The sequence below is a fragment of the Halictus rubicundus genome, chromosome 11 (genome assembly GCF_050948215.1).
Source record: "Halictus rubicundus isolate RS-2024b chromosome 11, iyHalRubi1_principal, whole genome shotgun sequence".
Lineage (NCBI taxonomy): Eukaryota > Metazoa > Arthropoda > Insecta > Hymenoptera > Halictidae > Halictus > Halictus rubicundus.
In genome coordinates, this window is record NC_135159.1 from 4652221 (window position 1) to 4679491 (window position 27271).

Below are 27271 nucleotides of genomic sequence, written 5' to 3' on the forward strand. Positions count from 1 at the left end.
AAGTTATGAAGTTATAAAGAATAATATGTGTACTTTTATTTAGGTACAAGAATAAAAGAATTTCAAATGTTGGCTATACTGACTACTATACTCAATACCTTCCGGTGAGAGGTCGCGCATCTTTCAACGTTTATGGACTCTTTTCCGGTAGGGTGACAAAATGACTGGCTTCAGTAATAAGGTATCCAGTTTGTTTTATCATTTTAGCTTGTATAAGATCATTAGTAAGTAAAAAATATGGGTGTTATAAGCAATAGAGTACACGGAAAATGTTAGTAAATATTTTACATATGTATCTAACGTAAATTTCTTAAAAAAACTTAGTGCTCATTGTATCATTTGTGGTCACATACACGTGTTTTCCTATAAATGTCTCTTGTTTTTTGGAAGGATACGACGTATATCATTTATTGTTTTATCGTTTTTTAGTATTGTAGTAATATGTATTGCGCAATATACTTATTAAACAATAGATTTTATTCTAAAATAATTTTTATGTTTGACACGTGTTAGTTATTATTGACAGCATTGAATACAGATGCATATGCATAATTACAGTCTTTTATACAGCTGAACAAATGTTATAGATTTTTCCAGTATTGTAACTTTATCGAAAGATTTATTAGTTAAATATATTACTCTATAATTATATATTTTCAGCCAATATTAATCGATGGCCGTGGCCATTTACTTGGTCGTTTGGCAGCAATTATTGCCAAAACGATTCTACAAGGCAACAAAGTAATTGTTGTCCGCAGTGAACAACTTAACATTTCCGGCAACTTTTTCAGGTTTGTAAAGATTTCTTTCTTTCACTTCACGTTGCAATCTTCCTTCGCACCAAACAAATATGCTATATAGACACTGGTTTTTTTTTATTTTGTTTAAATATCTTTTGATTTAGAAGTATTTAATTTCATTTTAAACTTTTGTTACAGAAACAAATTGAAGTTTATGTCGTTCTTGCGCAAAAGATGTAATGTAAACCCAGCCCGTGGACCTTTCCATTTCCGTGCACCTAGCAAAATACTGTGGAAGACAGTTCGTGGTATGTTAAAATGTTAATTGTTGTTAATTATAGAATTAATTTGAACTAATCAATGATTATTTTACATCTTACCTACATTATTTGATAATATAATGAAACAACTATTTGTATGAGATTATTTGTCGTTGAATATTTAATAGTCTTTTAATAAGTATTGAAGAGTTAAAAAAAAGTTTGATACGTAGGGATGATTCCACACAAAACACAAAGGGGAAAGGATGCTCTTAGGAGGTTGAAGGTTTACGAAGGATGCCCACCACCATACGACCGCAGGAAACGTGTTGTTGTACCAGGTGCAATGAGAGTTATGTGTCTTAAACCTGGTAGGAAGGTAAGATCAAACGCTTATCAAATATTCTTCTATTTTAATTATTATAAGACAAGCATAATATATTTCTAACTTTTTTTTTCTAACAATGATGGTATGGTAATTTGCGCCTGAGCATTACTTGCATAATTTATGATGTCACTTCTTTGCTGAGTAAATACTATAAAAATAATTAATTACATCACGTTCCTAAGAAATACATTGTACTAACACTATGATTTTCTTTCTAGTACTGTCATGTAGGCAGACTGTCTCACGAAGTTGGATGGAAATACAAGGCTGTGGTGCGTACACTGGAGAACAAGAGACGTGTCAGATCAATTCTTGAAGTTCAAAAGAGAGATAAACTCAAGGTAAATTTCAAAAAAAAGGAATGAAACATTTTACAGAATCATTCTTGTACTACATACATTATTTGTTCCAGAAACTTACTAAACAAGCTGAGCAATCCGTTACCAAAGCTACAGCACCATACACAGCAATTATTAATAATTTTGGATACAATTAATATAAAAATTGTAAAAATAATAAAGTTCTATAAACATTCTACTTTGACTCATTATTATACTTTACTTAATTGTGAACTTCTTAAATTTTAATTAAATTAAATTTAATTATATAGTTCATTTAGAAGTTACACCATAATATTGTAGTTTAATATTTCTGAACTCATGAGTCGCGCTAAATTATTAATGTTTCGCGAAGTAGTTTTATTGTAGTGAGAATCAGTAAATTAATTGAACCTAAATAGTGAATATAATTCGATTATTTTAATGATTTTTAGAATTTTGAAACTTACTGCTACATTTAAAATCGTTAAACTTATATTCTTCCATTGTTTAATAGTAAAACATGAAATTACAAGTATTTGTTACTTATACTCATATTATATATATTCTACGCATGTAGAAATTATTATCGAACATACATATATAATTTTATTTATTTGTATAATATTCAGTTATTCTAGCCGACCAGATCTCAAACAATTTTACATTAAAAATATTTGGATCGCGGTAGTACAAATATGTTTGACTGTGTGCCAAGAAGGTTGAAAAACGCTGTTACAGTTGTTTGACCTATATATTTTAACAACGGTTAACTACTTATTTATTTGATAATAGCAAAATGGTTCGCAACTTTAATGATACTAAATCCCTTATTTAACAAGTTTTTGTAACGTAATATCGAACTAAATTTGAATAATATGTATATTAATTAGCAACTTCTTTGAAAATATAAACAAGTTTATTTATAAATATATTTACACGATATTCACATTTTTTTATAACAAAATAGATTAAATTAATGCTCTATACTATCTACTGTAAAAACAACTGTGCCCCTTTTATCATTATCCTCATCATCGTGTACTTCATTTTCTTCTTCGTCCTCTGAGGTAGAAGATGAACTGGTATCACTATCATTTTGTAATTGATAGCTCCCTACATTTTCTGGCGGTGGTCCAATAGTATGTAAACCAAGTTGTTCTGCTAATTTTTCAGCAGCATGTTTAGCTTGAATTATCTATGGAATATTATAATTATTAATAAATGTGCTTTATGTACATCAAAATATATAGAACTACTTTAATTACCTGAAGCTTTTCTTTGTGTTCCCTTTGCAGCAATAAAGACTCATTTAAATTCACAACTTTTATTGCACCATGAACTATAAGTGGAGGCGTAGCTGCTGTAACTTCCCAATTTTTATTTGTCTTTCTTTGTTTCTCTTTCTCTGGATCATGTACATTAGATTTGGTAGTTTTGTATGGCTTAAATGGTTCCCTTGTTTTGTTGTTTACTTCTGAAGGATTTTCTACTTTGTTGAGAATGTACTTAACGTGTTCTGCTTCTTTAAATTCTTCTTCCTGAAATGATTCTATTTCCGCCAAATCTTCTGGTTTAATTAAACTTTCCTCTGGTGGTAAGTGGATAATTTTCTTTTTGTGTATACCGGAACCTGTGGGCTAGAAACATCAAGTATCTTGATAAATATTAAAATAGATTACTCAAACAATTATAACATAATTATCATTAATATAAAACTAACTTGTGCTAATATTTTCAATGGATCTTCTTCATCATCACTGTCAAGTTCAATAATTTTTATTGTATCTTTTGTTTCGCTATATTTGCCTGTCCATTCTAATTCATTCATAGCAGCTTTACCCTCAGATGCTAGATTTAGTCTTGACAAAAGATCAGCTGCTTGTTCAACTTCATTCTTATGCTCTATTTCTTTCAATATTTTATCACGAAATTGTTTAATCTTCTGCCCTTTATCGGGAAGCTTCATTATAAATGTTCTAAAGAAAGGAATTGAAAGGCATACATTAAAAATAAAGTGATTTATTAATACAATGTTTGTTACAGAGCTTACCTACTTATTAGCAAGAATTTTATTCTGTCTTTCTAATAGTTCTTCTAATTCAAATTTCTGTTTCTTCCCCAAGTCTTCTATGTATCCTTGGCTTTCTTTTTTAGAAGGAGGTGGTATTTCACCTGGAATTCTCTGAATAACTCTCTTCAACATACTGAATTATAAATTTTTAGATATATTCAAAAACATCTAAAATGATTAAAATCAAGATATATATCGTCACTTCCGAAATTATAAATTAAACAATTTTTTTTATATATAATACTAATCTAAAGATAAAATGTTTACATACAGTTACCTAAATTTTTAACCTGCTCATAAATGTATAGATAACCAATCAAAATTTCTTTATGCGTACCAATTAATCTATTTTTATATTCCTCAATGTATATCAACATCACTGTGTCTCATTGTCAATAAATTACCACCACATATTTATTTATTCGAGTATTTTATGATCTCCACCATTTGAATTACGACCGTTTTATTTTGCGAAGAGAAAGTTGTAACAAACAACTGCTAAATACGTGCAATACATGCTTACCTGTGTACATGCCTTGAATGATACGAGATATCGAGATTTGAAGAATCGATGTTCCACGACATGTTGAATCCAATTCCAACCTGAATGAAACTTTCTGAGCGATTGAAATAAAATGTTGAATCTGTCAGATGACGTTGAATTTATCTTAACCAGTGAGGAATGAGAATAACAATTTTCATTTGATTGGATGAAAACGTTGAGGCAGCAAACATATTCTGTCAAAATCAACTATTTAAAACGTAATTTTATTAAAACTGGTAAAAGTGACGTAAAGTTGTAATGATTGAAAGCAAGTTTGCAAAGCAACTGCCAATCTTTAGAAATGAATTGCAATGGGGGGTTGTCCATGGGTGGTGAACGCAAGACAAATCTCTTTATGGATTCTAAGCCAATTATCACATGTAAGTTCATTGATCAAAATATTCATTTATTTAACCTCTTACTTGGAATGCCATCGCGAAGTATTGTTATTGACGCCCACGACTAACTGTCAATCTTTATGACATTTCATTTCTTCTTACAGTATAATTGAAATATAATTTCGTACATTTCGGGCGCTAGAACACATAATAATAAATTCTTTCGAAATTAGAACTTCTTTGATGATCATCGTTAATTTTTAATGAACATATGTTATTTTGAATAGGTTAATATACGTTTTTCTATTACTTGAAATAACATATTTTTGTTTGAATCGTGTCAGTTGTATTGCGTTTGTAACATTGCTTATCTTGTAATGTAATTTTGCTTGTATAAACTCTCGTCTATTTTATTTTGCAATGACATAATGATTTTTTTTTTAATACAGATGCAGGAGATGAAAAATTATTCTCCACTGTGGAAAATAGTTTGGTCCAAGGAATACCTGCAGAAACAGCTGAATGGCGTAGATCATTTGGTAGACCAATTAAGCACGTCAAACTCGGGGCTAATTTCGTGCCATTTTCCAAGGATATTCTACCATCTAAGAAGGATTGGCATCTGATAAAACAACCAATATTTCATATTTATTGGAGCGAATGTTCTGTAAGTGTATTAATATAATATAATAAGTATAAATGAATATTTATTAGCGCATTTACATTGAAAGTTTTATTTTTAGGATGTAGATACTTATAAAACCAATATTAGAGATGACATAGACAACTGGTTGAAAACGTTAACACAGTATCATATACAAGACTGGATGATTGTTTTAGTAGAAACATACGACATAAAGAAAACTAATAAACTTTTACCTAGAACTACTGTTCTAGACAAAATTCGAAGTGATTTTGCTTCTAAAAATGGAGACAGGTTACTAATATTTAATATATGTTCATATTTCATGATTTGTTTCCCATTTTATATGTTGTATGTCAAATTTTTTTACAGATGTTTCTCTGTAATAAATTCTGTAAAATCGGAGATGCGCTCAGCTGAATCATGGAGGGGTTTAATTAATCGCATACGTCAATTAATGCTTATAGCATATGACAAAACATTGTCTGCTTTCGAAGATGTTATTAGAGAACAAAGAGAAAGCAGGAATCATCCAACCTGGAATTTCTGTCACTATTTTTTATTACAGGTGAAACAATGAACTTTTATACATTTTAGTTATCATGTAAATTTACAGTTTGCAACCAGAAATTTTTGTTTTAGGAAGAACTTGCATTTGTCCTTCAAATGTTAGGTTTGTACGATGAAGCGTTAGTTCAATATGATGAATTAGATGCTCTCTTTACACAATTTGTGCTTAATTCGAATGTTGGAGGTACAACAAACCTTTTACTATGTTTTGTCTTTGTAGTTAGAATTAAACAATAAGATATGTAATCGACATTTTTACAGACACTCCACACTGGTTAAATTTGTTTCAAACTCCTTTAAATAATTGGGGAGGTGTTAATTTAAGTAATGGTACAAATCATCATTTAAGATACCTTCTGGCTGAGTGTAAAGCATCGTTATTAGATCTTAGGAGTTATTTATTTAGTAGACAGTGTGCCATGTTATTAGCGTTTAATAAACCATGGGAGGTATATATGAAATTTTTCTATAATTTTATTTTACTCACAATTAGACGACCACGAAACTTTTACCTCGATTTAATAAATATTTATATAATTCTTGATTTAGGTTGCGCAAAGGTGCTTGTCGTTTGTACATAACACATTAAGTGAATTACGAATCTTAGAAGTTCAACGCCCTGAAGGTTCCATCGAATGTTGGTCTTTTCTTTGTGCATTGGAAGTATTGCAAGCCTGTCAATTATCAATTTACAATATTGATAATAATCAACAACTAGATCTGTGTTCCCTTCACACAGCTAGTCTGTGGGCTCTTGCCAGAGACAAAGTAAGTTAGAAACATACTAAAAATGATGTCTTATCGATTAAATATTACTATAATTTATTTCAGTTAGGAAGCTTAGGAAAATTATGTGGTTTAATGCCTGGAAATGAACCCTCTAGCGAGCAGTTGCACACAGTTGTCTATCTCATAGCTGGAATGGGTGATTCAGAACCACAAGTAGAAGGGAAATTAACACCAACTGATAAATTAAAGGAAGCACTTTCTTCGAAAGAAGCTTTCAAAAAACAATATCTCGAACATGCAGAATTAGCTATGGGTACTTACAAACATGTAGGTCGTATTAGATCGGCAAGATTAATAGGGAAAGAGTTGGCACAATTTTATTTCGAACTTGGAGAGAATCAAAAGGCTGTAGCATTTTTGTTGGATGCTTTGAAAACTTATACCGACGAAGGTTGGAATCACTTGGCAGCGCAAACTCAATTAGAATTGGCACAGTGCTATAAACGAATGGACGACGTTGAGAAATACGCGAAAATTAGTGCAGCAATTTCTAGTTTGGATGTGTTGCATATTACTGTTCGTAATACATATTTTGAAGAAATGTTTGGTTACATGAAAATGATCACATCCCCTCAGCCATTACTCATAGAACTTGGATATGCTTTTGTAATACTCGGTATGGAAGTTAAAGTAATGGACAAAGTGGTGCAAGATTGTGTTGTCAATATCGAGATAAGTGTAAGAAGTTTATTTCCAAGAGAAGTGAAGTGCACTAAAGCATCTATATCTGTGGAAGACATTCAGAAACCTCCCACATCGAACAAATTAAAAAAGGGATTAAAGGCGCCAGCTGAACCTACAATCCCATTGTAAGTATCGCATAAGTTTTCAATATTATTAGTCACTATTTAATAAATTATTTTCTTCAGTTTATCGAAGTGTACGTTCGAAGATATGAAGCCACCTAACCCAAGATTGCTTCAACTAGAAGTGTATTCGTATTTAAACTATAAAGAAGATAAAAGTCTTGCATCAGTTAGCGTTGTGCACAGAAATACAAAGCCAGTTGTAAGACGTTCCGATAGTACAAAACATAGGAAACCGTCTGTAAATGCAAAAGGCGACTTTAGTAAAGCATTGTCATGCGACGAGTTCATAATGAAACCAGGTGTGAACACGGTTACATTGATTAGACGCGTTGATCAGCCTGGCTTTTACAAAGTTGGCCAACTATCGTTAGTCATTGAAGAGAAATTGGAGTTTCTGTCACCTGTTTTGAATCCCCGATTATGTTATGAAGTAGCAAAGACACAACCAACAATTACTTTAAAATGTGGCAGAGACTTACTGGCAGGCCTTATCCAAGATATAGAATTAATCATAATGTGTGGCAGCATAAAAGTAACAAAAGATATGAAACTTAAATTACGTACATCTAGGGGATTAGTAGTACAAGTTACCAATTCGCAACAAATAATGTGTAAAGAACTAGAGATACCACTGCCAGTTTACGAACCATTTCAAACCATACGATTACAGTTAAAAGTTTTGGCCGAGCTACCACCAAAGAAAGATGCTTTATCAATGGAACACAAGGTACTTGCCTTTTTAGATTATACAGAGTGAGTTACCTAACTCTGTCACCTTAAATTACTTCGAAATTATTTGTTATATGAAGAAATGCTTTAACTAAAAGTTATGTGGAAACAGAGGGGGAGGAGCAAGGAAGGCTTCAAATATAAAGTTTTTCAAATGGAATGTCGAGTTTTCCAAATACTCGCTAAGAACTTTGTATAGCTTCAAAACTCTATAGTTAATAAGATCGTTTTTATCTCTTTAACATTATGAATATTACTAACTTAAAAAAAAATCATTACATTAATTGAATGCTAGCCATTACATGAAGAAAAGCGATCTTAATAAAAGAACGCAATAACACAAAAGTAATTATTACATTTTAAGCTGCCTTCCCCCTGAACCCATGCAATTTTTGTTTGAAACATCTTTTCATGTAACAAATAATCTATAAATAATTTGAAGTGGTAAAGATATTAATAGTTATTGTCCTATCCTGTATAATGATCGAGTACAAATTTTTCTGAAATATAAATTACTTTTTTTAGTTGAATATACAATGTCCATGGGGCATTGAAGAAAGCATACCATTACATTTTGGTCCACCGCTTATGTCAAATATGAAGCTACACACAGCGAAACGAAGAAAATTTCTTCAAATAGTTGTAACTGGATTAACAAGACAACTCTTACAGTTGACTGAACCAGAATTAACAACAGTAACGTCTATAGATATTAATTTTAAAAGTTTAAATCCAATCGCCGGCCAGAGATTAATAATAGGCAATGGAATAAATGTGTCGTTTATGTGGGAACTTGAAATTGGCAAGGATGAGAAATCTATGATGACTATAAAGACTGATTTTCATGTAAAATATATACCAATTAACGATGCTGAATATTCGCATACCATTGACGATCCTTTGCATACTCAGAATGTGCAAAGAATGGAAAAGGCATCTAGCGTTTACAGATGTAATTTCGATATCACGGATTATGTGGTAAGTGTCTAAATTATATTTTCTTTCCACTCTTTAACTGTCAAAAAATTAATTAAATGTATTGCGATGGTTTGTGAATTTTATGTACCAATTTTCACTAATAATCTAATTGTTATTGAATCTAATATGAAAATGATTTGATAAATGTGTTCATGGCGCTTAAAACTTTATATAAAATCTTTTAAACAAACAAATTATTATTTATAACATCATTTTCCAGACTTTGTTTACAGTGTCTTCGAAAGTTGAACCAGCTGGAAATGGAGGTGAATTTTGTCGTGCTGGTAGCATGTGCCATCTTTATCTCACAGTAACACGTATATTGCCCAGTCCCACTCCAAATCCTCCACCTCAATTAATGTATGAAGTTCTTGCCGATCAAGCTATGTGGGCTGTATGTGGCCGTACTGCTGGTATTGTGTCGTTGGAAGTCTTAGAAAAACAAAGTGTCACATTGGACGTGATGCCATTAACCAGTGGTTATTTACCCCTTCCTGTTGTTAGATTGTCTCGATATATTCCAGCGTCAGAGTCAAAGAATGGTGAGTACATTAATGTGTGTAAGAAAAGTGTTTTAACCTGTATTAAAGAGTTTAAAAATTACAACAATTTTTATTTGTGATTTGTATGTTTACAGTGGTATTGATTGGTAATGTTTATTTATTTCTTTTTAAGATATTCGTAAGAGCGAAATCGCTTCCGTTCCAAGATTAGAACCGTTCAGTCCTGGACAAGTCTATAATGCTAGCAAAGCGCAACAAGTTCACGTTTTACCAGCAGCACCTTCAGAAGTAAATTAAAACAAAGCACGTTATTACAGACATATAATACATTTATTGCATTAGAAATTGTACCAATGCTGATTATCATCCTTTACACATTCTCCGGCGTAGTTCTTTGATACCGAATATTATTGTTCACTATTCAGTCGTCATTATAGGGGTTTGTTTACGTTTTTATATTCTTTCGTTGAAATTTGAATTTTAGACAAATAAATTTTCTTTCTAACTCAAAGATATATGTTTGTAAGATGCTTGTCTCAAAGTCAAATTTCAATAGGCATTGTTGTTTATTTGTACCAATAATAGATAACTATTAATTTAAATTTTGCTGTAAGAACCGAAGTAAATATATAACAATATGTAACTAGCATGTAAAATTACAAGCATTTGTAATTAGTTCAGGAATGCATAACACAGAAAAATGTTACATCACAATATGTCTTTTTAAAAAATAATGTTATTTGTATTCTAGTTGAGTAATATTTGTTTCATATCTACTTTTGTTTGAGTTCCATTCGAAAATAAGTTGAAGAAATTGGTTTTCCTTTAGTTTCAACCATGTACTTATGATTTTTATATGGTGTACACGTAATATTATGATACTCCGAATTATTTTCTATCTACCGAATGTTTTGTTTTTATTTAATGTATTCTATATGAAGTTCATTACAATCTGATTTCCACTAATTACAACTGATTTTTGAGGCTTTTAGAGAATACGTCACCTTAGAGCCAAGGTGATCAAATATATAATTATCCTTATTGGATATTATTCTGTAAAATTTGTACAAATGTTTATCAACAATATACTCATGATACAAAATAAGAATTTCAAATTAACTTGATTCATATGAAAATATTACGAGAAGTAATTAACATTATAAGGATGCGTTCTATAATGATTGTTTATGTAAAATGTAAGTACATGTAAAAAGATTAAGATAAACGTTATGTATGTTACATTTATTTCGTAGCCTTTGTTATTCAAAGTATGGATATTACATAAAATATCATTATGTTGCCATGTTAATTAGAAAATGATTTCTTTTTCTTAATCAGGTGTCGTTATAAACTATGTAAATAGAATATACAATAATTATAATACTCAATATTCAATATTCCCATAGTGAAACAATATTGAAATTTGACACTTATAATTAGTTTGAACGATATTTTTAAATAATATGAAACGTAATTTGGAACAATATAAGATTAAAATTTGTATCCCTATATAATTTATTAATTGATAAATAACTACAATTATGAATGACAATAGACATATATTGTACATTTACAAACCAACACGGACAAACCAGCATTAACATCTAATAATGTTCTTAAAGTTATGTTTTGTGTAAAATGTTAAATATCACTTTTAAACTTATAAAAGAATGATAAATACATGTATACATGTTTCATTATATATGTACAGAGATATGTACATAAATATATCAAATAGTGTATGTAGATTATTGTTATTCATCATCTTGAAGTGACATATAATATATTTGATTCAAAAAGATGAATTATAAATATCATTTATAATCAGTATGAACATATATTAGAGGATACTAGGATTATAAAATATTGGTTCAAATTTTTTGGTTTACAATAATATTTTAATTCATTCTATGTAAACAGTTTAGAAAACCTTTGTTATTATGAATACATGTAGTTTGTATAATCATAAACCATCTTTCATATAATGTTAAGATTATAACACATTAAAGGTGGTTTTGATATAATCCTGTTAATATGTTTTTCTACTACAATTGTATCCTATTTGAAGTCATTAGATATTGTATAATAAATTAAAATATAACTTTTATTTTTTATATGTACATGTTAAGGTAACTGAATTCTGAATAAAATAGTATTTATAATAAATAAGATGAATAATCCATTTATCATGTGTAGAAAGTTAACAATGATTTATCACATATACATGAAAATCTAGGTATTCGTGATAACCCACGCTACAATGTGACTCCAATAGTGAGTCCACTTAAAAAGCTTATATTATCAAAAAAGGAAGTGGTAGGCGTTGTACATAGTAACAAGTATTGCATGAAGAGTAGAAATAAGAATACAATATATACATATTTATTTCAGATTTTAAAAGTTAATTTAATTTTTTGTACTATAGGTACAATTAATTATAAATAACATGTACACATTAATAAGTTGGTAATGGTTGCTGTGTGAGTAATAGACCAAATCTTCTTTTTAAAGTTATTCTTTCTCTTGAATATTTATCTTCAGGGGAAAATCGAGCTAAAACCACCATTTTCATTATTAAATGTTTTCTTTTGTAAGGAAATAAAACACAATATTTTACTTACCTGGATGCGCTGATAACGTAGGTTTTCCATTTGGATCGATTTTCTGGGAAAAAAATGAATCATACGTGAAATTAAATAATTGAACGATAGCAATGCTAATTAATAATTTTTGTTCAATAAGTATATAATATGCAGAAGGAAAATATGAATCGTTGACATACTACGAAAACAGATATTATCCTTATACTAATTCTACAATCTTAATTTTTTAATTTGCATATTCTTTACTTAATACCTTCAGTGTATACACTCGATCGCCATTTTCATTGAAATAATACATTAAATACATTTTAATGGTTTAATTGGAAAGCTTCTTCGTATAGGTTATGGTTTAGATTCAGCATCAGTTTCTACCTCGTGGTTATGCGTTCTGCGTTTATGTTGTATGTATATACTTGTTTTCTAGCGCATGCGCAATTATTATATTGGTATAATTCGACTATATACTTACATATGTACTCGAAATATATGTATAAATGTATACATTTTTTACTACAATCAAGAGATCGATAAATATACTTATAAATATATTCTAAAGGATTTGTTAGTGAAGAAATATATCAACACACACTTTGCGTATTTACTGCTTGCTGGCATAGATCAAATAGATTAATTGAGCCATGATTAGTGAATGTTAATTGCTTCGTCCGTAAACAAGACATTAGAAAAAAATGAATGATTTTGAAGCAATCCCTATTGACAAAAGTTAATTCTATTTTGAAAATCATTCCCGTGCAATTCTTGATGGAGCGATATGTGGAACGGATGAAATTTATGTTCCAAAATATTATAGTCCCTTTATATCCGAATAAAAAATGTAAAACGCTTGATTAAAATAAAAAATGAAATTACTATTTGTCATAGCAGATTAAAAAATTTTTATTTTTTTTCAAGAGGCCCATAAGATAGAAAAATTGTAATTTTCCTGTCTTATATTAACTGTCTTATATGTACGTTACATTACTATAAGGACAGTACACCTTTTATTCAAAGGTTAATAAAACGGCTGTAAAAAATCGTATATAAAGTTTCTTTATGTCATTGTAAAGTGGATGCTTCAATCTTCAAATCTATCTTTGATTTATTTGCCAAAAACATTTTTTAATTGGTAGCATTTTCGAAGGAAAACACTTTCGTAGGAAATTGTTTCAAAGGGGCGTGCAAAATCCTGTAAGCCTAATAAAATGGAGTAAATTTAAAATATTTTTCTCATATAAAGATACTGTAAAGATACTGTTAGGGAACATTAAGCAACATTTCAGCTTTATTTTCATATTTTTTTATTATATAAAATTACAAGCTGGTGGAGTTGTATAACATTATCTAACTCCGTGTGCAGCAAAATCTTGGTAGCCAGCGGTAAAGGTGACTGAAATATAAAAAATATTGTTATATTAACTTAAACAAAAGTAGATTGTCTTCAATCCAGCGTATGATTTTTTGAAAATTTTGAAAAATGAGATGGCGATTGGTTGAAAGCAAAAATATTTTTTTAGCTGAAAAAAAACCAATTTTGAACATTTATAAAAATTCAGCAAATTAAGATACCAAAGATATAGAGGAGTAGGAGGAGGATATGGAGTTATACAACTCCACCATTTTGTAATTTTATGCAATAAAACGAAAGAAAACGAAAATAAAGCTAAAATGTTGCTTAAGGTTTCTTAAAAAAAATCTTTTTTTTTACAGTATCTTTATAAGCGAAAAATAAATGTTAGATATACTTCATTTTGAAAACGTATGAGACCAAGTCGATGGTTCTACAATTATTTCTAATGAAATAAAAAATTTTTTATTGATCACAGATTAAATGTCAATGATTTTTCACAAATCGGAAATTTAGCGTTGAAATACTTTTTGGATTGAATGTGCAACATTGTGGGATGCCGTGCGTGTTAAGACTATTGTGCAAGATGAATGGTGTATTTCAATTAATAACAGAGACGAATTTACGAGCGGAACATACTCGCGCCGGAATATCTCGTCGGCGGGAGCATTGATTGTCCGTGTGTGTAACTGACAGATCCGTGGGTGTAGAACTTCTGACAATTCTTCTTGGCGAACTCGACGTTGAAGCGCGCGTGGTCGATGCAACGAACCGACAGATAGTCGCAGCCCAGGGTGTCACTTCCGTTGACAGACAAATCATAGTCAGTGTGAAACGAGTATTGCCCGTGACAACGTACACAGTTGTCGATCTAGAAACGCTTCGCATTTCTAAACACTTTTCTAATGTTCTGCCGCACGACTTGAGGTAATTGGCTCGCGCAATTGTTTCCTCGCCAATCAATTCACCTGAACGTTTCATTTTCAGATCTAGCGCGCTAGTGTACATTGCCGTTCAAAAGTTTAGGGCACCGTATCGCTTTCGAAGTAAATCGATGTTTCGCTGACATAATATCACTGTGTGTTATAGCATTGAATGGACTGTGAACGTTTAGGGTAAGGGACTGTGGGGTCACCAATTACTGTGCCTATAATGATTATACTTATTTTTAAAGCATAATGAATATTAAAAAATATTAACGGTATTATAAAAATATTATAAACAATAATATTAACAATATTATATTATAACAATTGTTAACAATATTATATTATTATTATTATTACATTCTTTTGTAATATTCATTATGATATAAAAATAAGTATGATTAATATTGGCACAGTAATTGGTGTAGCTCTACATTTTTTAGCAGCAGTAACATATCCACATTAACATAATGCATAAAGTTACATAATTACATTGCTATTTCACTTATTTGCAGATACATTATAGAACAGATGAAACATTGCGAGTTCACAATAACATTGTGTTTATTTACTTTTAATAGTAATCTACGAGAATGTATAGAGTATGTATCTTAACACAATTAAATTGGGTTTATTGCTATACTTGATTCACTGATGTGAACATTCATTGAGTTTTATGTTGACAATAACTACACTGCAAATTTTTGTGCAAAATAAAAATTGTCTTCATTAATTGCAAAGTACTAGAATTGAATAAATATTCGTTTCTTCCTCTGATAATTTCAATAGTTTGAAGATAACACATTCATGTCCTTAAATTCTTTAAACCTTTGACGTGTTATATTTCACTTACTCATTTTTGTTATAAATGCGTAAAATCCGCAGTCTAATGTTGCGATAATTAATTCTTAGCGAATAACCGAATAAATACCAGTTCAAATATAGAATCATTCAATGTACACGTAAATAAAAAAAAAGGAAAATAGAAAAAGAAAATTCTAATTAATCTCTTAATTCAATTCTTTCTTGTGTAAAAGTCACGATAACGAGTTCCTATTCATTTTAGTAGATTATGTAAATATTTTTCGAATGGCTCGATTTCCATAAAAAAAGAAAAGAAAAGATGATAGGAGCAAAATTGTCGGCACGTCGAAGTTACGATTACAGCCGAGGAAACGCATTCTGTCTCGCATTATCTATAACTGCTCTATCCATAAAAAATAATCGTGTATACCGATACCGACACATCGACATCGACATTGAATTTATCGTGAACCACTCTAGACCGCGTGCAGTTCGATGCTGTCTGATCAATGATTCGTTTCGGACAAACGAAAACTTGACAATGGAAAGTGAGACCGGTGAACAGATTTGTGTTTCGCAGATGCAACCGAGAAATATTCGTTGGATCATTCGGTTCGAGGAAGACCCGTGGCAAGGCGAAAATGTCGAGGACCAAATCACCAGCATTAAATGTAAGTTCTAGTCATTAATAGACGATCCCGGGAAGGAATTAGTCCGTCGAAGTGGAAATGCTAATAATGAAAAAAACGAATGCACCGAACAGTAAATGTCAGTGCGAGATCTCATTAGACTCGATGGAGATCCGTTAGCATAATACACTCGTTAGAAAAGCACGCTCACTACTGACGCCACATGTCATTTACGTAATTATAAATAGAAGTGATCAACATGATTACGTGTACCTACTGCATCGCGTTTTACCTTGTATCGTGGACATTATGGGAAAAACGTGCAAAAATGCGTGTTTAAACGTAATTAATAGACTGCGGATCTTTATGTAAAATTTCGACGTCCGCTGGAAGGAACAGGAGTAACTTAGGAATTTCTTCCTTTTTCTAACAATTTTAATAGCCTCAAAATAATATATGAATACAATATATAAATAATGAATCAATACAATAATAATAATGAAAACATAAAAAATCAATTAAATAATAATAATAATAAAAAATAATAAATCAATATGAATAATATATCAATTCGATTTATTCAGTAATTCCAGTGTAAAGGACCCAATTACTGGGGGGGGGGGGGGTACCAATTTTTAAAGCATAATGAATATTAAAAAAGAAATATTAAATTTTTTTCATTAAAATTCGTTAATATATATATGTTATATATCTCTTTTTTAATATTCATTATGCTTAAAAAATAAGTACAATTTATGTAGGCACAGTAATCGGTACCCCCTCAATAATTGATACCCTTACTCTACTGTTTCAAATTACAGGTTCTCAGTTTTACCATAATCACATAAAATCAGCAGTCTAGTAATTAATAACATAGAAAGCGTACGTATACTTTGAACACGTGTTCTTCCTTCCCATATATTTATTACACGAATATTTTTCACTACTTTACATATACAATTATATTTATGTTAAGCCATGATTATATAGACATTTTTTCTTCAATTCAATGTTAATTGCAATACGCTCTAATATTTGGCACACTAATCCAATGACGTTTAAACAGACGGATCAGCAAATTACACATTTGAATTGTATAATTGTTTTATATTTTTTAAATACTTCTCGTTTTAGTCCCACTTTTATTTCGTTCTACATTCATTTGCGTTATATTCTATTTTTATTTTCTCACATTGCTCGATTTTCGATCGCGATTCAATTGACGATTCAAGGTGAATCGAAAATACCGAATCTTGTCAACGACGTGCCTTATCGTATTGTGACACTATAAAGTGTAAAGTAGCGGATTGAAGAGCGGTCTTTGAAGTACTCACAAAAATCTATTTTCTCGCGAGAGATTTCTCGCGGATGTTGATTAACGAAGCCACGAACGTCACTTTCGAATCGCGGACATTGAAATCTTTAATATTACGTACACATATGTACATAGATTCATTCGTCATCCGAAATAGGGTAAGGGACCCAATTACTGTGGGGATACCAATTACTGTACCCATATTAATTACACTCATTTTCTAAGCATAATGAACATTAAAAAATGTTAACAGTATTATAAGAATATTATAAACAACAATATTAACAGTATTATATTATTATTATTATATTCTTTTTCTAATATTCATTATGCTTTAAAATTAAATATAATGAATATAGGCACAGTAATTGATACTCCCACAGTAATTGGGTCCCTGACCCTATGCAAAATTCAAAGGGAACGGTGAACACTAGACTGCAGATTTTTATGTGAAATAAAACATGTCTGTATTAATTACAAAACACTGAAGCTACATTATAGACATTTATTTCTCTTCTTAACAATGTTATTATATATAAACTTTCGTTACAAGCCCGAATAAAAAAGTAGTGAAAAGCAAAGTTAATTTTTTTTTGTTGTAATTCAGATTAAACACAATTTTTCCAAAATTTTCATCACATATCTAGTAAACTAGTCCATTTAGCTCGACAAAAGAGCTGAAGTCGTTTAGTTCATTTATTAAAAAATTATTCCAATTTGAGATGGCGCGTGCCATCGATTATGAGACTGACTGTATATTCATACATGTATGTTTGCATAAAACACATTCAGATGGTACTGTAAAAAATTTTGGATAAAGATAGGTATATAACCTTGAAATTATCTCAAACTTTATACTATTGTTTTATTATGCCATAAAATGTCCACAACCGATAGAAGTACCGTGTGTGTAATTTAATTTGGCTCAGTGTTTATTACGCGCGTCATGTCTTGCAATGCATCCATTAGCAGGCATTACTCTTTGTTCATATTCCCTCCTATAATTCGCACGTGATGGTATTTTTAGAACACGTGCGATATTTCTGGTAAGTGCATTTCGCGAAGGAAGGGCGGTGGATGTATGTATACCTTCAAATCGAACGTTTTGATTGTATATTCTTCGAACAACCGTATATGCTTTTCTCACGCGTGGAATAAAAAGTCTTTCATTAACTTTTTATTTCACTTCTCTGTGAAATAAACTGAATCTCTGAGAATCGACCAAACGTGCAAGTTGACTGCAGAGAATTGCAAAATCTCTTCGATATTAGCCAAGGGATACACTCGCAAAATAATTGTCGAGTACCATATGTATAGTAACGTATACACTTGTGTAAGATATGTAATGAATTAATCTTGAGATCTTGAGATCTATCTGTTTAGATTATTGAATTGCAACAAGAAGACGCATTTAGGAACAAGGGACCCAATTACTGCGGGGATACCAATTACTGTGCCTACATTAATTATATTTATTTTTAAAGCATAACGAATATTAAAACAGAGATGTTAAATATTTTTCATTAGGATCAGTTAATATATATGTTATATATCAAATTTTATATTAAAAATAAGTATAATTACTATAGGCACCGTAATTGGTACCCCCAAAGTAATTGGATCCCTATACATTTCTAGTTAATACCCAATGTTCAATGTTGAAGAATTCTTTGAATATATTTCATATAAATAGCTGTTGTTACTGTGACATTACATTTCGATGCGTTCGAACAAATTCGTTATTCGATGCGTCGGCGCTGACTTCTGCAAAGAAGATCGCCTACGAAGCATGCTTCCCAATACCTTACAGTGCCGCGACAGACTGCATGGAACGAGGTTGTTCCTTTTCAACGAAATCAGGAAGTGTTATCCATTAGAATACGATTAACATACATTAAAAAACGTGATTGCACGATTCGCGAAACGTTGGAGATCTTCATCGCTTTCTATACGTAGATTTTAAGTTCGCCAGGAACGCATAATCATTGATAAACGATAGAATACTTTCTACACAGTCACACTTCAAAATTGAATTTTAACTTAAACTATACGTACAAACGTATTGGATTGGAACGGAAGTTCGTAGCGTTTTAAAATTAAAACTCAAAGACAAAATTAAGATATTTATTCAATAATATTTTCCATTCTATTCTATTACTTCTTACCATTTTTGAGGTAACTTATCGTATTATTGAATAAAGCTATGAACAAATACCTTTGAATTTTAATTTAAAAACGCTACGAACTTTCGTTCCAACCTAATATTGACTGTTCATTTGTTTGATTTGGAGAACGAGTAATTACTATGAATGTAAATAATAATCATACCGGTAAAAATTTAAAGATTGATTAATCGATAAAAAGATTATGAAATCTTGTATGAAATAGAAAACTATCCTAATTATTATATACACTGACTATCTTCATTTTTTTTGACATTATACAAACAGGTGCGATAAGTGTTTGATCTACATCTTGTTTTCCGCGAATATGGCGAAAAAGATTTGTTATGTAAAGTGCAGTGAATCGTACAATGTTTTAAATCAAGTGCAATAAAGTGTTGTGTGTTTAGTAAATTATTTAATTGTTTCAAATGCAGATCTGAAAGACCAAGTATGGACGATGATATTTGTAAGTAAATTCACCAATTGCGTTGCGTGATTGCTTGTTTCGTAGTGGTAGAAGCAATCGGATAATATGTCTATGTCTAAAATTGATGTGATTAGCGGACGAATCGGAGGCGAAACGCTGTGGGAGGTCTTAATACAAAGCGTAAACGCTTTTCTAAGAATTGCAGTAATTTTCTGACCTCGCGACTAGACAGGGCCTGCGAACTGTTGATTTATGTCAGAAAATAACTGAAATATTGACGTTTTAGTACAATTAATTCTTTCATTTGATGTCTGAAAGTCATTGGTATGTTCAATCCTATTTTGATGAATGAAAATGACAAATAAAAATCACATATATTAGATCAAAATTTCCTAATTTTTTCCCATCTAATATCAATTGTAGTTTATTTAACAAACAGTGGAACAGTGAGCAGCAAAGACTTAGTCCCTAATCTATCTCCGAATTACAAACATTTTAAAGTTAAACTACGTAAAACTATAGTCGACTTACTGATAAGAATCGGTAGAATTTGTTAAATTACGTTCTTAACGAAACTACGTTATGATCGTAAATGAAAGTATAGTATATTCTAACCGGCAAAATATCAACTCGGTAATATTATTATTAATTAATAGGAGATGTGGTAGTCAGAGGTGAATCCCAAGAATTTTATTGTAAGTTTAAAGAACCATCCCTTACAATTCAAAAACAATTTTTTCTTTATTTTTCATTTGTAATTTTTGTTCGGTTTGTATTATTATTATATCCAAAGTTTGTAACAGGCCAAAACTGTAACAGAATTCACCTTTTATACTTAATGGGCAAATAAGTAAAATAAATCTCGATAAATTTTTCTTGTGTCTCTGCACGGTATACCAACAATATGGTTCTGCAAAAGAAATAATCTCGTTATGATGATTGGTACGGACGCAGGAGTTGTGCGCATTGTGGGGACGCATGACCCACCGTCCGTCTACCTGTTCCATTCTAGAGACCACTTCTTTCGATTTCTGAGATCCTGTTTACCTGCGATACATTGGGCCTTACGGTTCGCCAAGAACGGGCCCGGGGGCCTACTCCACTGTTCGCAGTCCCTGATTATTGTCCCTTTCTTTGGGACCCAAAACTGTAACTCCGAAATACTCCAAGAAATCATATATGTACATACTTATCAATTTTTATAACCAATTTGCCAGTCATCACAAATTGTCTATTAAATAGACTAAACGTTACATAATATAACACATTGCATTCGAAAATTATGTACTTGCAAAATTACAATCTACTATTTCAACATTGTATTCAATGTTAACAACCAAATCATCAATAATCACAAATTATTTACTAAATAGTGTAAACGTTACATAATATAACACATTGCATTCGGAAATTATGTACTTGCAATATTACAATCTACTATTTCAACATTGTATTCAATGTTAACAACCAAATTATCAATAATCACAAATTATTCACTGAATAGTGTCAACGTTACATAATATAACACATTGCAGATTTTAAGCAATTAATATAATTACTACCTATTAATAAATAATTATTAGTGGTTTGAAATAATCAGTAGCAATACAACGTAGCTAAACGAATATGTATTCGTCGTTAAATATAACCTTAACGTAGTAAACATTTCATTTCGAAAATATTAGGAAATATTTGCATAAATAATTTCAATTTACGCATTCACTAACACTGAATTTATGTTTAAATGTTATGAAAATATTGTTAATCACTTTTTATAATGACTTTATTATTCTTGTGTTTGTTTATCTTCAAATTTATTAATATTATATTTTATATTTGAAGTTGGAAAGGTTTGTTTTTAACGATTCGTACAACTATTCTCATGTCAAATGTATGTATGTAAATTAATTAAAGCTACCAAACGATTGAAAGTAATTCATATTATATGTTTAGTTTCGAAGTTACTGATGTCGGTTTTACGTGAAAATGAAAAAAAATTAATTTGTTCGTGCGTACACTAAATAGTAAATATTTTTGTAATTTTTGCGATAAAATTCAAGAGGAGTCACTTTGACTGCTCAGTATATTTTTGAATAGCATTATAGTTAAATGATAGAAATATACTAATTTCTAATATTTCTATCAGTCACAGTCTACATAGGGTCATTAGTAGGTAAATTTTCTTTTAATTGGTCAACCATTATCTATTAACTATACATTGTACAAAAAGACAATTTTAAAACTCCAGTAATTAATTTATTAGCGACGATAATATAGTTAAAAGTTTACGCAAAACATGAATTTGACATTGTCTCCTTACGAGTTACAAAACAAGAATAATACGGTTGTAACCGTTCAACCATATTTAATTCCAAATTATTTAAATTCCAAAAGACGAAGAATGGTGTAGAAAGTTTTAACAAGTTACAAAAAAGATAACGAAGAAACTAAGATTACATGGTAATAAAAGGATGAACGTTATTCCTGTAGAGGTCAATTTATACTAGGGTGAGAGACCCAATTACTGTGCCTATATTACTTATACTTATTTTGAAAGCATAATGACTATTAGGAAAGAGATATTACATTTCTTTCATTTAAATCAGTTAATCAGTTTCACTATGCTTTAAAAATAAGTATAATTAATGTAGGCACAGCAATTGGCTCCCTTACCATATTCGCACAGATGCGGAACCGTTCCATTCAGTATAATAATACTTTAACAACATTTCTTTTGTTTAGTTTCCGACACGTTGATACGATTGGATAATATAAACATCAATACATATTTAAGAATGTTTGTCTGATCGATTGCGAACGGAACCGTTCCGTATTTGTGCGGACAATATAAATCGACCTTAGAACGTGGTTTTCGAAACTGGACCGAACTTGTCGACCCAATAAAATGTCAACAATCGCTGGTATTGTCTTCTACGTGGTCGTCGACAAAGTCCCCGAACAAGGGAAAGGGACGGCCCACGACAAAGAGCGAAAAGGACCGAGGGAGGTTGAAAGACCGAGCGAGATGGAATCGAGTATACATCGGGTAGGGGTCGGTGAGGGTGGGGGGGAAGTTGGGCCTTACTCGTCCGAGCGTCCGAGGTTGCCAGTTCGCTCGAGACTCGGCCGGTGTGTGGTAGGTTCGTGCGTTCTGTTGACGTTCGTACAAGAGCGAGAACGTTTGTCGGTATTCCTTTACACATTTGTTTCGTTCGTGGTTCTTCTATCGTGTTCCAGTGAACATCGTCTTCAATCCCTTTCCTTTGTCTGTCCCTCTCTGGTTCGTTCGCTCGTGGAAAGGAACGAATAGGATCGTGGTTTCGCGTCGTTCGTGCTTCAATCACGGCGAAGATTGGTGAAGGCTCGGGGAAAAAAAAACGCCATCCTCGGTGGAAACGGTGGACAAGCAGAGAGCGAGAGACAGAGCGCAAGGAGTTGAAGAGAGAGCGAGAGAGAAAGTTAAAAGTCCATGTGTGCAAAGTGACGAGAGGTGTTCGCGCGCATACGGGTGCAGTGGTCTTCTTGACAGTGTCGAATCAACAAGTGTCGCGCACGGAGCGTCGATGTCGCGCGGTGCGTGTGCGCGCGCGCGTTTCTAACCTCATCCTCGAGATCGGTTCGACTCGGTGGATCTGAACGCGGCAAGCCTTTCGTCGTGTCCCAGTACTCGCGTTTCGTTCGTGCTGGCTCGTAGACGGTGCCGAACCTGATCGGTGTGATATCGTAATTTTGTTGTTTGACACGCTCTTGGATACATCGTTACTATCGTTACGACGTCGACGTCGTCGATCCGGTGGCTGCGCCTCCACCAAACGTCTCAAGATGGAAGTCGTTTATATAGGTACGTCATCGCGCGCGCGATTCCGGGTGGTGTGTATCACGGGGCCCGGAATCCCGGCGATCGTTGTGTTACTTTTACTTAGGTAATCGGCCGCGTCACGTGAGTTGACACCACGGTTTACTTTGCGGTTACGTCTTATCTGCTCGGCGACTTGACAGGTTCGCTTTTACATAGCAGGAATTGTTCGGCGACCGAGGTTTTATTTGCGCTCCGAAAAGCCGGCAGCCAGTCTCGATCGGTTTGTTTACTGCTAGATGCGACACTGTCGAATACGATTAGCCCGTTCCTTACCGACAGTGACTTTAACACTAGGGTTACGGAGCATTAAAAGCGTGTATTTTACATTACTTTATAAAAATAAGAAGAATGTGGCTATCCAAGTTTTCAGCCATTTTTTAAATAATATATACCTAAGGAAATAAGTTTGTTGAGTAATTCCACGTAGATGGATCTTCACACTCTCAATAATCGTAAATTATAAATATTAGAACCCGTCATTTTGACGGGCCCCGTAAACCTAGTGTTAAAGGTCGATTCACACTGTTCGCACAGATACTGAACGGTTTCGTTCAGTATAATGATGTAATACTTCAGTATAATAATAACACTGTTATAATACAGTGGATTCCGGTTAATTGTGACATCCGCTTATTCCGGATAAATACCGAAGATCGAAAACAAAAAAGCTAGAATACAATACTTTTGAGCCGGCAGCTAGTCTCGATCGGTTTGTTTACTGCTAGATGCGACACTGTCGAATACAATTAGTCCGTTCCTTACCAACAGTGACTTTAAAGGTCGATTCACACTGTTCGCACAGATACTGAACGGTTTCGTGCAGTATAATGATGTAATACTTCAGTACATATAATAATAACACTGTTATAATACAGTGGTTTCCGGTTAATTGTGACATCCGCTTATGCCGGACAAATACCGAAGATCGAAAAACAAAAAAGCTAGAATACAATACTTTTGAGCCGGTAAGCCGCTATATTCGGACAGCGGTTTAATTACGATAAATTATCCGGTCCCAATTAACACTAGGTTTACGGGACACGTCAAAATGACGGGTTCTAATATTTTTAATTTACGATTATTGAGAGTGTGAAGATCCATCTACGTGGAATTACTCAACAAACTTATTTCCTTAGGTATATATTGTTTAAAAAATGGCTGAAAACTTGGATAGACACATTCTTCTTAATTGTATAAAGTAGTGTTAATAGGAATCCAGTGTACTTCTTTGTTTTGTTTAGTTTCCGATACCTGCCTGTGCTAATACGATCGGATAGTATAAACACCTTAGGGTAGTCGACCCTAAGGGGTGCTTTTCGGGTAACTGTAACGAAAACAAGTGATTTCTATGAATTTTTGTCAGCATAACTGTTGGATATGTGGGACTAGACCTTTCAGGGATATAAACAGATAGTCTTGAAGTACAAGAGGTTTTTTTTCAGTTCAGTTCTTCTTATTATTTATTGTATAATACGCATGTTTCTCGAAATTATGTTTCTTAAATAAAAAACTAGTAAACTAGGGCGAAGCTCATTCGTTTCTTTACATACTCGTTTTATTTGATTTCTTATTTATTTCTGATGTTATTAGTTGAAACCGAAATAAAATTCTGTTTTGTTGTAGTCGATAAAGAATTATTGCGGGGATGCCAATTACAGTATTAATTATAATTATTTTGAAAGCATAAATGAACATTAAAAAAGAGATATTACATTTTTTTCATTAAAATCAGTTAATATGTATGTATATGTTATATGTCTCTTTTAAAAATAAGTATAATTCTGAACGATGAAGAATTCCTAATCTCTGTAACCACAAAGTATATAGTAGTGCAAGGGGTCAATAGCGCCGCGAGTCTGAGTAAAGTTTAAAGTATTTTCCATCACGTTGGTATTGTTACATTTTTTATAGATAAAGGGCAGAGACGCCCTCGCATGAATGCGTATAAAAACCAGAATTTTACAATATTAACCACCTGTAGATTTTCGTAGTCTTGCCGTTAATAGGGAACAGGGTTATCTGCCTTTTCTAAAGCATGTCTTATCTAATCTGCGGAATATTTATTTACCATATACGCGAAAGATATACACGCAGCAAGAAATTTGTGCGGTACACGTGCGCGTCTCTTGAATAATTGGGCTGCGCAAGCGGTGTCATTTAGATTAGAATGCATGCTTTCGTGCGAAGGGTTCAACGAACGTGTCATTTGACACGATAATTCATTGACACATCATGCCAAAATGAACGCAAACGTAAAAAGATTAACAGTAATTTACTAACTTTTAAAACACAGTGATATCGATGTATGTATACATATAGTGATAAGAATTGCGAATATTCTTGGCATTACTATGTATATAGAAACCCAATTACTGTGCCCGTATTAAGCATACTTATTTTTAAAGCATAATCAATATTAAAACAGCAATATTAATTTTTTTCAATAAAATCAGTTAATATGTATATGTTGTATATCTTTTTTTTAATATTTATTATGCTTTAAAAATAAGTATGATTAATATAGGCCCAGTAATTGGGCCCCTTACCTTAATAAACTAATTTTTCTAATTAAAAAAAGTTGTTTGGTTCACTTTTAAGAAAGATATTTGCTTTTAACGAGGGATGGAATACTTATGTGATTTTTATGGAACACTTACCTTGTGAATAAGTAACAATCCAATCATTGTTATAATAATTAACGCTGGCTACCTCTTTGTGTCGGATATCGCGTGAACCTGAGCGCATCGAGCGTGAATAATTGTATCATAGCTGCAACTTTCATTTTTTATATGTTGTAGTGTGTTTTATTTGCATCTAAAATGAACACGAATATTTTCAAAAAAAGGAAAAAAAAATAGAAACGGTAAAATTTATAAGCGCAGTCTCAAATATTACTTGCCGTTTGTCCAGCCACAAACGGCAAGAATCATTAATGCACTGTACATTGTAGAAGCGATGACTCATTGGACGTTTGTCAAAATAATGGTCTCTTTGTTCCCGTGATTTCAATGAATTTACTTTGTCAGTGGACACGGTTTGTACCTTTTAATACAAGGCATTCATTTACAATTTGAAAGAGTATACTACTCTGTTGGGGCTAGGAAACCGAACATTTTCCAATAAACTTTTTGAAAATATGCTTTTTTAGGAGATTTTCTTGAAAGTTTAGATGTTAGCAAAACTGGAGCCATTAAGCATAACTGTGCGCTCCAATTTAATTTAATTTAATGCTTCCATTAAAAATTATTAAATAAATTTCTTCATTCAACCACACTTGTTTGAAAAATTGCAAGAAATCTAAATAATTTCAGTCCTACAATTTTTATAAAACACATCCGGTCACATTTTGTGCTTGGTACGGTTAATTATTTTTTTCTGATATTGTTCCGTTTTTTCGTTGACAACAAAAAGGACAAAATTGTAAAATTATCCACTTCTCGTGTCATTTTATTTTTGCTAATAACCATATTTTTTAGCATCATAATACAGTTTGCAACACAAAACCAATGAAATTGA

At 31.8% G+C, this 27271-nt stretch overlaps 5 protein-coding genes across 21 annotated transcripts in view; 3 read left to right on the plus strand and 2 right to left on the minus strand.

Moving 5' to 3' along the window:
• The first annotated feature begins 43 nt into the window (after positions 1–43).
• On the plus strand, positions 44–1925 carry Rpl13a (ribosomal protein L13A). Its single transcript, XM_076796049.1, has 6 exons — positions 44–181; positions 661–791; positions 939–1048; positions 1234–1379; positions 1607–1729; positions 1801–1925. Exons 1-6 carry the CDS (start codon positions 161–163, stop codon positions 1882–1884), a joined length of 615 nt encoding a protein of 204 aa, XP_076652164.1. The 5' UTR covers positions 44–160; the 3' UTR covers positions 1885–1925.
• A 677-nt stretch (positions 1926–2602) lies between these two features.
• On the minus strand, positions 2603–4399 carry Polr2m (RNA polymerase II subunit M). 5 transcript variants are annotated; one of them, XM_076795983.1, is made up of 5 exons: positions 4303–4399; positions 3763–3947; positions 3429–3684; positions 2974–3345; positions 2603–2903 (listed from the first exon to the last, which is right to left on the minus strand). In XM_076795983.1, the coding sequence occupies exons 2-5, from the start codon at positions 3909–3911 to the stop codon at positions 2682–2684; spliced, it is 999 nt and encodes a 332-aa protein (XP_076652098.1). In that variant the 5' UTR covers positions 3912–3947; positions 4303–4399; the 3' UTR covers positions 2603–2681. The 5 variants fall into 5 exon arrangements, with proteins under 5 accessions (XP_076652098.1, XP_076652096.1, XP_076652099.1 ...); XM_076795981.1 differs by having other exon boundaries at positions 3763–3912; positions 4303–4393; XM_076795984.1 differs by lacking the exon at positions 4303–4399 and adding an exon at positions 4117–4250.
• A 163-nt stretch (positions 4400–4562) lies between these two features.
• Sidl (SIDL trafficking protein particle complex subunit 10) lies at positions 4563–10927 on the plus strand. Of its 3 annotated transcripts, XM_076795976.1 has the most exons (12): positions 4563–4703; positions 5111–5328; positions 5405–5598; positions 5677–5872; positions 5947–6058; positions 6136–6323; positions 6424–6642; positions 6706–7472; positions 7533–8199; positions 8727–9179; positions 9400–9721; positions 9855–10927. In XM_076795976.1, exons 1-12 carry the CDS (start codon positions 4625–4627, stop codon positions 9977–9979), a joined length of 3540 nt encoding a protein of 1179 aa, XP_076652091.1. In that variant the 5' UTR covers positions 4563–4624; the 3' UTR covers positions 9980–10927. The 3 variants fall into 3 exon arrangements, with proteins under 3 accessions (XP_076652091.1, XP_076652093.1, XP_076652092.1); XM_076795978.1 differs by lacking the exon at positions 9400–9721; XM_076795977.1 differs by lacking the exon at positions 9855–10927 and having other exon boundaries at positions 9413–9638.
• Positions 10928–12042: 1115 nt separating this feature from the next.
• Positions 12043–12702, minus strand: Nop10 (Nop10 ribonucleoprotein). Its single transcript, XM_076795989.1, has 3 exons — positions 12539–12702; positions 12304–12346; positions 12043–12235 (listed from the first exon to the last, which is right to left on the minus strand). The coding sequence occupies exons 1-3, from the start codon at positions 12590–12592 to the stop codon at positions 12138–12140; spliced, it is 195 nt and encodes a 64-aa protein (XP_076652104.1). The 5' UTR covers positions 12593–12702; the 3' UTR covers positions 12043–12137.
• Positions 12703–14074: 1372 nt separating this feature from the next.
• LOC143358660 (dystrophin, isoforms A/C/F/G/H) overlaps positions 14075–27271 on the plus strand; it is a 930016-nt gene continuing 916819 nt past the window's right edge. For 7 of the 11 annotated variants that reach the window (XM_076795965.1, XM_076795967.1, XM_076795966.1 and 4 more), the window contains exon 1: positions 15665–16031. In XM_076795965.1, the coding sequence (XP_076652080.1) occupies positions 15680–16031 (352 nt within the window). In that variant the 5' untranslated portion in view covers positions 15665–15679. Of the gene's footprint in view, positions 14746–15664; positions 16032–19904; positions 19936–22623; positions 23738–27271 lie in introns of those variants that run through there. The other 4 variants (XM_076795971.1, XM_076795970.1, XM_076795974.1 and 1 more) reach the window with 4 other exon arrangements.

Coding starts and splice junctions, on each gene's coding strand:
- Rpl13a (XM_076796049.1), top strand. CDS start 161: ATGACTGGCTTCAGTAATAAG. Junction 792..938: donor ATTTCCGGCAACTTTTTCAG/GTTTGTAAAGAT, acceptor CTTTTGTTACAG/AAACAAATTGAAGTTTATGT. Junction 1,730..1,800: donor AAAAGAGAGATAAACTCAAG/GTAAATTTCAAA, acceptor TATTTGTTCCAG/AAACTTACTAAACAAGCTGA.
- Polr2m (XM_076795981.1), bottom strand. CDS start 4,364: ATGTCGTGGAACATCGATTCTTCAAATCTCGATATCTCGTATCATTCA. Junction 3,913..4,302: donor CATTCAAGGCATGTACACAG/GTAAGCATGTAT, acceptor TTTATAATTCAG/TATGTTGAAGAGAGTTATTC. Junction 2,904..2,973: donor AACACAAAGAAAAGCTTCAG/GTAATTAAAGTA, acceptor AATATTCCATAG/ATAATTCAAGCTAAACATGC.
- Sidl (XM_076795976.1), top strand. CDS start 4,625: ATGAATTGCAATGGGGGGTTGTCCATGGGTGGTGAACGCAAGACAAAT. Junction 6,059..6,135: donor GCTTAATTCGAATGTTGGAG/GTACAACAAACC, acceptor ACATTTTTACAG/ACACTCCACACTGGTTAAAT. Junction 6,324..6,423: donor CGTTTAATAAACCATGGGAG/GTATATATGAAA, acceptor TTCTTGATTTAG/GTTGCGCAAAGGTGCTTGTC.
- Nop10 (XM_076795989.1), bottom strand. CDS start 12,592: ATGTATTTAATGTATTATTTCAATGAAAATGGCGATCGAGTGTATACA. Junction 12,347..12,538: donor ATCGAGTGTATACACTGAAG/GTATTAAGTAAA, acceptor TTTTTTTCCCAG/AAAATCGATCCAAATGGAAA. Junction 12,236..12,303: donor TACGTTATCAGCGCATCCAG/GTAAGTAAAATA, acceptor TGGTGGTTTTAG/CTCGATTTTCCCCTGAAGAT.